Consider the following 11,850-nt stretch of genomic DNA (forward strand, 5'->3'; position numbering starts at 1 on the left):
ACTTCCTATATTTCTCAAATATGCACAGAAGTAATGTAGATAGTAGCAAACAAATTATTTTAATGAAAAAAATGGAACTGCAGTTTTAGAAAAATTATCATAAGTACACAATTTTTTAAATGAGTCATCTTTGCACATATGGGCTATATCTGTAGAAAAACCCCCAAAGCTGTATAATTTTATTTATTTTACATCACTTTGATAGCAAGAAATACTTGAGAATATGTAATAATAATAAAAAATAACAATAAATAGAGAGCAATACCTTTTCAACTCCTTCTACCTTGGAGTTAAGAAAATACAAAATAATCATTGCTCTTATTCCTGAGGCCTTAAATGAAGTAAAGATATTCTAAAATGAATAAAATAAACATAAGTTGGAAAAGAGAACACTATTTAGAGAATGGGAGGGATTCATAAGATCAATGAAATATCTTTGGATGTGTGGTTGGAGGATGAGAGTAAGATGATGTTTGGTGATGAAAGTGGCCTTAAAAGGGAGTATTGCTAAGAATGATATAGCATCATTATTTATAATAGTTAAAAGGCCAAAACAACCAGACTTTCACCCAATTGGACAATGGATCAATAAAATGTGTTATATCCATAAAGTGAACTATTATTGTATCACTTAATGAAACAAAATTCTAAAAATTGCAACAACATGGATAAACCTTAAAAACATCTTACTGAAGAAAATAAGCCTGACAGAACACACACACACACACACATACACACACACATTGCATGATTCTGTTTATATGCAAGGCCAAGAATAAGAAACCACATAGAATCAGAAAGTATATCACTGGTTGCTAGGTCTGGGGAAGGGTGGGAAAGGGAGTAATAGCTAATAGATATGGGTTTCTTGGTGGACTGATAAAAATGTTCTGGAAGTAGGTAGTGGAGATAGTTGAACAATGATGAAAATATATTAAAAACCAAAGAACTGTGTACATTAAAAGGGTGAATTTTATGTTATATGTATCATATTTCAGTGAAAAAGAAAATACAAAGTTTAGTAATTTTCCTAAATGAGGTACAAAGGACAGTGTTTCAAAAACACAATAAACAATCCAAAGGCATTGGAAATGATGAAGGGGGGATGTTTTTGAGTGTCATTAGGTTTCCTCTTTGACTAGAGAAGCAGGAGATATTCTCCAGGTAACTGTGAAGCACACCAGAAATACAGTTTGCAGTTTCCTTCCTACCATAGATCAATTTGGTGACAATCATGAAGCATAAAAGCTCAGCCTTTGCTAATTTGTTTCTAAATTCACAGGGGGAAATACAGAAGCAGGAATATAATTAATGAAGTGTTTGCATAATACTGAAGCCCAAGGGCAGTAGCTTCAGAGAGTTAAGTCCCAATGCACCTGATAAAATAAAAGGCAGTCTGCCTATTATTGTGTAGCCACCCAAGTCCTGCTCATCTCAGGTAGGTTTCCAGATCCCAACTTAAGAATATAGGAGAAAAAACTTAACTTTTTGAAACAAAAGATCAGATGTAAAACCCAGTCAGATCTCATTAAAATTATTCACAAATGTGCCTTAATAACTACATAAGAATTCATTATTTGGATATGAGCTGATACTTTTCAGAAAGAATGGAGCCACCCTTAACAAATCAGAAAATTCTCTCTAATACAAAAAACAACAAAAAGAACCAAAAAAAACTTAACTTTTTGAGAAAAAAAAGATTTGTAACTGAAGCATTTTAAGCCTGCCTACTCATTAAAATCTGCATTTAATAGCTAGAAATATTTTCTTTTTTAAGAACTTATATTGAGATATAATTGACATACAATAAACTGCATATATTTAAAGTGTACAATTTGATATTTTTCTTGATATTAGCAATGTATATATGTCAATCCCAATCTCCAAATTCATCCCACCACAACACCCCCCACCCCCCCCAGCCCCCAATTTCCTCCCTTGGTATCCCTATGTTTGTTCTCTACATCTGTGTCTTTATTTCTGCCTTGCAAACTGATTGATCTCTACCATCTTTCTATAGTCTACATATATGTGTTAGAATTAATATTTTCACCTCAGAATCAAAAGAATCTGTCTGAATGTGTTAATATCTACAATACAACATTATTTTATTTTGCTATTGGTTCACAGGAAAGCATTTACTCTTTTTATTATTGGGCAAGTGTATACATGAATTTAAGTTATATTTTGTTTTGTTTCACTGAAAAAAATAGTGTAGCTACCACAATAAAAATAAAAACATGTGCAAATTCATCTGCACACATATAACAGAGAGAAAAGTCCATGTATTTTAGAAGCATTTATTGTCCCTCATCTCATTTCTATTTTATAATATGAAAAGCCATTTAAAATCTACATTGACGGAAATGTATGTGATAAGTTCTGCTATTTTCACTTTCTTTTAGCTCTTTTCATCTATGAGTCAAGATATTCATCCTTTGACAACAAGCACCCCACAAAGAGGTAGTGAGCACTGTGGGAAAGCAATAATACATTTCTAGATAACATGCCAATAATACTTATATCATGTCTCAGCAAACACTATACACAACATAAATTAAAACAAGTAAGATAATTTTTTATCATTATTAGTCATTGATATACTTACTATTTCTGGAACTAAAACAAAGACTCTTAAAACATGATGCTTTTTTGAGAAACATAAAAATTGTAATCATTTTTGTAATCATTTTTTGTATCAAAGTGAATATTTTTGGGTATAGGAAAAACAGTCATATGTCTCAGAGCTTGGTCTTTCTAACACTGGTTTCTCTTACTTATTATTCTGAAGACATGAAGAGGCAAATTCATCTAAATCTGCTCCTTGAGATAAGTAAAGTAATGCTCAGAGAAGAGCTGTAGAAAGTAAGATATCTCATGAATGACATCTAGATTTTCATCTGAATTTCTCTACTGTCTATCCCAGATAATTTTTATTATTGTGTAATAGATACCTATCCTTCTTTAAAGAGTGGATATCCATGATCTGGATTATTTTCTAAGTATAAAAAGACACATAGAAAAAAAATCATGATCTGTCTTTTCATATTTTGCAGATGTACAGAAGTGTTACACATTCATGTGTCATGTTCTCAATCATTTTCTCAAAAAATTTACACAAGAACTAAGAAGGATGGATAGAGTGAATTGCTCCTCCTTGATTGAATTCATTTTATTGGGAATTACTAACAACACCGAGAACAAAGTGACCCTATTTACCACGTTTCTCCTTGTTTATCTCATTAATCTTCTAGCAAATCTTGGAATGATAATCCTGATTAGAATGGATCCCCAGCTGCACACACCCATGTACTTCTTCCTCAGCCACCTCTCCTTCTGTGACCTCTGCTATTCCACAGCAATTGGACCCAAGATGCTGGTGGACCTATTTGCCAGGAACAAATCAATCCCCTTCTATGGCTGTGCTCTGCAATTCATGGTTATCTGTACCTTTGTAGATTCTGAGTGTCTACTGCTGGCAGTGATGGCCTATGATCGATATAAGGCCATTAGCAACCCATTGCTCTATGCAGTCAGCATGTCCAGCAGAGTGTGCTTCCAGCTTGTGGTTGGTGTTTACCTGGTGGGAATAGCAGATGCTGTGATACACACGACATTAGCATTCCGCTTATGCTTCTGTGGGTCAAATGAGATTAACCACTTTTTTTGTGATGTTCCTCCTCTCCTATTGCTATCTTGCTCAGACACACAAGTCAATGAGTTAGTGATATTCACCATTTTTGGTTTTATTGAATTGAGTACCATTTCTGGAGTCCTTGTCTCTTATTGTTATATTATCTTGTCAGTCTTGAAGATTCACTCTGTTGAGGGGAGGTTCAAAGCTTTCTCCACTTGCACCTCTCACCTAACTTCTGTGACAATTTTCCAGGGAACTCTGCTCTTCATGTATTTTAGGCCGAGTTCTTCCTACTCTCTAGATCAAGACAAAATGACCTCATTGTTTTACACCCTTGTGATTCCCATGTTAAACCCTCTGGTTTATAGCCTGCGGAACAAGGATGTGAAAGAGGCCCTAGAAAAACTGAAAAATAAAAGATGATTTTAAATATTTATATTAGGCATATTTGCACATATATATATCTATACACATATAGAGATTGATGATTTATTAAAATTAAATGGGAGGATGCATGAGAAACATATTTTCTCAAATTCTTAAATAAGGTAGCATTTGTATTAAATTCCAATCTTCATTATAATGCTGTTCCCCACACATTGTATGCTTCACTATGTTTCTAGAATATATACATGGCACTTCATCTATGTGAAAAAACTTTCTGAGTTTTCCTTATGCTAATTTTGTTCAGTTTCTATTCAAACATTAGGTCAATTACCCTAAGATTTATTGTGCATTTATTCTGTGACCTTTGAGCATTTAAGTTCTTTCTATACTATAGTGCAACTTATAGTTTAAATACCACTGGATATAAGCTAGTATTAATAAGATATTAAGTAAATACCAAATAATTCATATTAAACCTCAAATTCATAGAGGACCACATAAAAATAGAGGACTATAATTCCAAAGCAAAAATGTATAAAACCAGTCTAAAAGAAAGGCATCTTTGGATAGAGATATTAAGTCAAATCTTGAAATGATTTAATTTGGGAGACGAAATGATAGTAGGGAGAGGATCTGACACTTATCCAGAGTTGAAGTGGACAAATCCATGTCTTTCAGAAGAAGTCATGTTTGCTACAACATACAAGAACCATGAAAGTAAAAGGCTAAGTGAAATAATTCATACAGAGGAAGACAAGTATTGTATGATCTCACACGTATGTAGAATCTAAAAGGTCAAACTTGGGAATTCCCTGGCGGTCCAGTGATTAGGAGTTGGCGCTTTCACTGTCCAGGTCTGGTTCGAAACCTGGTCAGGGAACTAAGATCCTGCAAGCTATGTGGTGCTGCCAAAAAAAGGAGGAAAAAAAAAAAGCTGAAACTCATAGAAACAAAGGGTAGATTGGCTGTTGCTAGGTGCTGATGGGGGAAATGGGTGACATTGGTCATAGTGTACAAACTCTGTTATTCGATGAATAAGTTTTGGGGATCTAATGTACATGGTGCTGCTAGTTAACAGTACTTTATTATAAACTTGAAATTTGCTAAGAGAGTAGAATTTAACTGTTCTACCTGATACACACTCAAAATGGTAACTATGGGAGCTGATGCATATGTTAAGTAACTCAATTGTGTTAAATCATGTCACAATGTATATGTACATCACATCATCACATTCTATACCTTATAATTATAAGTGATATTTGTCAATTACATTTGAATAAAGTTAAATGAAACATAAGAAGTCTAAAGATTAGATTTTAAAAACCTATGGAGAGAGCCTTTTTAAAGTAAAACATTGTAGTGTCATTATCAACTATCCATTCTTCTGCCCTTCCTCCATTATCAACTGTCAATTCTTCTGCACTTTCCTTCCCTTCTTCCTCATTCTCAGCCCTGGTTAAATGCCCCTCTTAGTCTCCTTGTAGTTCACAAACAACCACCTACTTCAAGCATTATTTTGTATCCCCCTGTTTGTGGGCATTCTTTGCTAAAGGACTGAACATTCCGTCCTTGTAAACCAAAGCATTGTGTGCTGCCTGGAACATAAACAAATATGTAATAAACAAAAATAGTAGACATTTTTTGACTTTACTTATATCTCAGTAACACAAAATTAACTGAGAATTTGGTAATCACCTTCAAATATATGTATATATACATATATATACACACATATATATACACATACACACACACATATCACAATACAATGTACATACTGTAAATTATACACAACAGTTTTTTGGAAGGTGCATAAAATGGTTGTGGACATTAAAATAATAGACTTATAAAGACGTACATATCAATTGCACTAGAATTAGGAAGTTAAAAGTTCTTGATGTTTGACTACTTCATCTGCCTTCGATCTTATTTCTTGAAAGCTAAAGCACTAAATTGGTTTGTTGAGAAAGTGAGGATACTACCATATATTTGAAATACCATAAAAGGACCCTTTTTTATCCATTAAAAGTGTAAAGTTAAAAGCCTCTGATAGTTTAAAATTTTCTAGCTGCCATTGTAAATTGTTCTTATGTGAAAATACTTCAAAATAGAAAATAAAGCCTATGAACATTCTCTGTTACTTAGGGTGGCATTTGTGGAACACTATGGCATGTTTGTAAGAAAAGTTCTCATGGTAGAAAAACCTTAGGATAATTCTTGTATAATATGAAAGGTTTAAAGGTTTCTACTCCTGGTGTATTTTATCAAGTCACCCAAACTTCTTTAGAGTTCTTGTTTATGAGGAGCAGTATGGCAGAAAACATTGGCTGAAATATATTAAAGTCAACAAAATAGAGTGTCAATAGATTCCCATCAATAAAATTATGGATCTAATTAATCCATCTTCATATTTATGATAGACATTTATTTCAGCATCTAAAGACTGATTTAATATAAATATTGGCCCATTTTATTGGCTCTAGTGGGTAATATATAAAAAGAAGGAAATTTTAAGCCAACTAAATGGAATTCCAAAAACAGAACTAACTGATTTAGTTAATTGTAAGCTTTCTTTCCTAGAATTGGAGAAATGAATGAGAAATTATGGAAATATTTTGTAGGTAATTTGTAATTCAAATAGGAATTTGGTCAATGGTATATAATAACTCTTCTTTCTTGACGTTCTGCAGAAAAAGAGCACACTGTATCAAAAGACTTTCATGTATTCTAGCCTATTTCAATATTCTTCATTCTTTTCCCTTTTGGCCTCTGCACATCACACATCACATTCTTCTCACACATCCACCAAAAGCAGATGGAAAATATCATTGTCCAAATGCAATTTATCCATGACAGTGTGTAATATGTTAATATTATAGTCAAATTCCTATATCTTGACCTCTTCCTTCATCTTTGCCATTGAAATAATTAACTATAAATATGGCAAAACAATGTGAGATTTGGGTGAATGTCTAGCACAGAGGACAGACAGGTACATACTGGTTATAGTCTGTACAAGGATGTATGTTACAAATAGAGCAGTAATAATGCTGAGGACACCAGCAAGCAGGAGGTTTTGTGTTAAAATCAGAGGCAGAAACTTTAAACCTCCCTGGACAACTCTCTTTTTGTTAGAAACATGTTATGAACCAGGAAGAAACACTACTCTAAATTTAATTCATCACTCTTCCTGTCTAGCCCTCAGATTCCCTGAAGTAAGATAGGGACTTCACCAAGATTACCTCTAAGGTCCTTTCCAACTGATATAATCTGCCTGTATGAAACATGGCTCTAGTGCTGTATAAATCCATCCCCTGTATTGGAAAGGATTTGAAAAATGTAAAAAAACAAAAAAAAAAAAAACAAAACAAAAGGAGTCACTTCACATTCAAACAAAAAACTGTTCTGCACATCTAGGCTATTTAAGCTGCAATAGTGGTGACATGGAGAAATCTGAGTAGTATAAGTTTCAGAAGGCCAAACACTTTTAAACATGGCCCTTTTGAGTGACCTGTTATTCATGTTCAGAAACTCATAGACTCATCACAGAAGTGGATATCTAACTTTATTAGTGCTCAAGTAAATAAACCTTAAATAACAATGTTAAAAGTTGTATTATGATATCTACAGAATGGCAAAATGTAAACAAGTGAAATATCTACTACTGTTGAGAACATGAAACAACAGTGGCTTTTACACATTGACAGTAGAATGAGAACTGGCACTGCACTTGGTAAAACTCCATGGCTGAGTCCACTAGAGCTGGACATATAAATGTCCCACCTAGGACCCCAAAATACCATTCCTAGGATATGCCCAAGAAAAATAAATGAATATGTCCATCAAAAGACATGTACAAAAATATTCACCATTGAATCATTGGAAATCAAACAAAACTGAAAACAATTCAATTTTTTTCAATACATTAGATCAGTACTTGACAACTTTTCCTTACATTATTTAATAATTTATACTTTGTTTGTAGGCCATAAACTTGTTGTCACAACTAAACAGTTTTTTCCCGTATCACAAAATCAGCCACCCATAATACATAAATAAATGATGTGTCCAGCTCCAATAAAACTTTATGTGTCAAGCTTACTGACCCCGTTTGACATTAAATAAATTACTTTATGATAAGTTTGTATGTTGGAAAACTACACAGCAATTAGGATGAATGAACTACCTCCTCATACACGGAGAAATTTCACAAACATAATATTGAGTGAAAGAAGCCAGACATAAAGTGTAAATGCTGTATGACTTCAATATTGTATACCTCAAAAATATGCAAACTAAGCAATGTATCATATTGGACATCAATTTGTGATTGGTGTGGGGAAAATTTCTGAGATTCTACTAATTTTTGTTTTGTTGTGGTTCTGGTTTCATTTCTGAAAATTGCAGTATGCTTTTGTAGATGAAACTTTTCTGTATGTATAAAAGACTCAAATTATTTTTCCATAAAGTATATCAGATAGTAAGAAACTTTATTTTTATTTTTTAATCTCAAAGCCTCTTGTACAAAATAAGTGTGCATTGTATATATGTGATTTTATTGTAGTGCATAATTTCATAGGGTATGTTAGCACATAATTACTCTTTATGTTATTAGAAGTGCTGCCTTGCTTGTAGAACAACACTGTCTTTATCTACCCACTGGCATTCCTAGTCATTCTCCAAGCATTGGGAAGCTATAATGTACTTCAGTACCGGACCATGCAATAAACTCCGTGTCATAATACTCAAGGCTTGTGGAGCAGACAGTTATATTCTGAAGAAGATCATCTTCTGGGTAGTGTTTACCTACATAGAATTGTTTTAGTGTGACCAGGGCCCCAGGAAAACCCAAAATATCGATTTTTTTCTCTATTGCTTGTATCTGAGGAATACATTTTCTCCTTAAGACATGTTTTTCAATTATTTAAGATCTCCATTTTTAATGAAACACAAATCCCATTGGGAGATATTTTAGGTTACCCAGTTTGTAATACTAATGTAAGTACCCAAACTCAGATTTAAATTTTGGGGAGTATATTAAAAGGATGTTAGTTTACATGGTCTTGAGAGCAGCACTGTTAAAAAACTAAAGCTAGGTTCTGACTGAACAAAATATAACCCAAGGGATTTTTGCATCCCAGAAGACAGGGAAGTACCTGAGGGAAAAATTAACTTGGATAGGAATAGAATTAGGTGACTGAGGACAGTTCTGCATACACCATATGCATAACAGAGAAGCAAATAATGATAGTAAAGATCTTTTGATGCATAAGTGCATCAGTTTCTTGATTTTAGTGGGAAATTAGTTACAATTAGTCTGTGGTTTGAGATTTGCCTCAACATCTCCACAGGAGTGCAGTTGGGATTTTAGTATTGCAACCCTCATAACCAAGAATGACAAGGACATATAAAAAGGCATCAAAACTTGTCATTAAGAATCACTTTTCCAAAATTACACATGTACTAATTATATGTATTTTAGCATACTGAATTTCCCAGATTTATAGGGAAAAAAAAGTAGAAAAACAAACAAATGAAAAGAACAAACAGAGTAAAACACCCAAACTAATAAGACAGCCTGTGTCCCTCAATTCTCAAATGAGAATTCAAGTAAAACAAGGAATTGGTTATGGTCAGGATTTAATATCGATCCATTTAACATTAGTGTCATGTCATCTTATTGTGGCTTTATTGTCATTGCCTTAATACCTCATGATTCTGAGCAAATTCTTATGCATTAACTTATTGTTTATATGTCTTCTTTGTGAGAGTATCAGCTCAATTTTTTTTTACTCATTTTTCTTAAGGTTTTTTGTTTTTTTTGTGTGTTGATGAAAATTCTTCACATGTTTTGGATGCAAGTTCTTTGTTGTACATATGGCTATATGGTTTTCAAATATTTTCCCTGTATTTTATGGAAATGTTTCTCTCTGATTAGATTTACTCACACTGTTCCAGTTATCTTTTGCTACATAAACACTGTTCCAAAATTACATGGCTTAAATAATGACCACTGAGCCACTTTTGTTGCTGTTGTTCTTCCTCAGTTGACTGAGGTCACAGTGAAGTACTCAGCTGAAAGATGGGCTAGGCTGCACAGTCTCTGCCAACGTGCACCAAGGTGAGAATTGTTAGAAAGATCATTTCAGTTGGTCCCCTCTCCCTGTCCATGTGGTCTCAGAGCCTGTCACATGATTTATCCAGGAGTTTAGTTGGACTTCCTACATGGCAGCTCATGGTTTTCAGAGATTCTCTTCTTAAACAATAGACTTGGAAGTGACATACAGTATTTCTTCAAATTTCTGCTGATCAAAGCAATTAAAGTACAACAAAAATTCAAAGGGAAGATATATAGGCAGTGTGTTTCTAAGGAAAATGTATAGTCAACTTTAATCTACCCAAACTATAATCAGTCCATTGTAGAACTCTGTCAGTTTAAATTCCAGATTAGTTTATTAATATTTGTTTAATATTTTAATTAAATATATGAGTTGTGTTACAATCTATTTTTATTTTTGCTACAGACGTACCTACCAAAGCAATAAAATGAAGCAGTACTTGAGCAGCACACATGTGGAAAGGAGAGCGAGAGACATTTCACTCACTCAGGTCATTGTAAAAGCAAGACTTGTTCTGGGACCATGGGAAATAACCTAATCACATCAGATGCTAAGAAGGGAGACCAAAGTTTAAGTAGTGTGGAAAATTCCATTGCTATCTGTTAAGAAGGATTTAGGAAGGATATGAAAGTGAACAGTGCAGCCCCTATGGAAAATAGTATAAGGCCTCCCCAAAAATTAAAAATACAACTCTCATCTGGTTCAGGAATTCCACTCTTGGGTTTATATCTAAAGAAAATGAAAACACTAATTCCAAAAGATATATGCTTCCCAATGCTCATAGTGGCATTTTTTATAATAGCCTAGATATGGAAGCAAACTACATGTCCATAACTGATGAATGGATAAAGAAAACATGGCATATGTATATATAGTGAAATATTACTCAGCCCTACAAAAGAATGAAATTTTGCCATTTACAATAACATATATGTCCCTGGAGGGTATTATGCTTAGTGAAATAATTTCAACAGAGACAAATGTTCTTTGTTTTCACTTATATGTGTAATCTAAAAAATATGACAAATAAATGAATATAAAAACAAACAAACAAACAGAACAGACTAACAGATAGAGATAACAAATTAGTGGTTACCAGCAGTCTGTGGGGAGAGGGTTGGGAGAGAGGCAAGATTGGTGAAGTTGATTAAGAGGTACAAACAACTAGCTATAAAATAAATAAGTAACAGGATATAAAAGTAGGGAATATAGCCTATAATTTATAATAATTGTATATGGAGAATAATCTATGAAAATATGCACTCACTAAGCTATATATCTGAAACTAATAAAAATTGTAATTCAGCTACACACATCAGTAAAAAAAAGAAATGTCCAGTATTTCTCAATGTAAAAATCTAGTATGGATAATAGCAAACAAATTATTTAAGAAAATAAAAATGAACCTCTGCTTATTTAGAAAATCAACAAAACTACAAAAAATTTTAAATCAGTCTTCCTTGCATGTATGAACAATATCAGTAGGAAAATCCCCAAATCCGGCATATTTCTATCCTTTATACGTTATTCTCCACTTTAACAGAGAGAAATAGGGACTCCCCTGATGGCGCAGTGGTTAAGACTCAGCACTCCCAATGCAGAAGGCCTGAGTTTGATCCCTGGACAGGAAACTAGATTCTACATGCATGCTGCAACTAAGGAGGCCATGTGCCACAACTAAGGATCAGGCAAGCTGCAACTAAG

At 33.5% G+C, this 11,850-nt stretch overlaps 1 protein-coding gene across 1 annotated transcript; it reads left to right on the forward strand.

Annotated features, from left to right (window-relative positions):
* The first annotated feature begins 3,133 nt into the window (after positions 1-3,133).
* On the forward strand, positions 3,134-4,060 carry LOC130849672 (olfactory receptor 5W2). The gene has a single exon (XM_057728759.1). The coding sequence runs from the start codon at positions 3,134-3,136 to the stop codon at positions 4,058-4,060; it is 927 nt and encodes a 308-aa protein (XP_057584742.1).
* The last annotated feature ends 7,790 nt before the right edge of the window (positions 4,061-11,850 follow it).

The sequence above is a fragment of the Hippopotamus amphibius genome, chromosome 3 (assembly GCF_030028045.1).
Source record: "Hippopotamus amphibius kiboko isolate mHipAmp2 chromosome 3, mHipAmp2.hap2, whole genome shotgun sequence".
NCBI classification, from domain to species: domain Eukaryota; kingdom Metazoa; phylum Chordata; class Mammalia; order Artiodactyla; family Hippopotamidae; genus Hippopotamus; species Hippopotamus amphibius.

Excerpts from the sequence above, each read along its gene's own strand:
- LOC130849672 (XM_057728759.1), top strand. The coding sequence starts at position 3,134 with ATGGATAGAGTGAATTGCTCCTCCTTGATTGAATTCATTTTATTGGGA.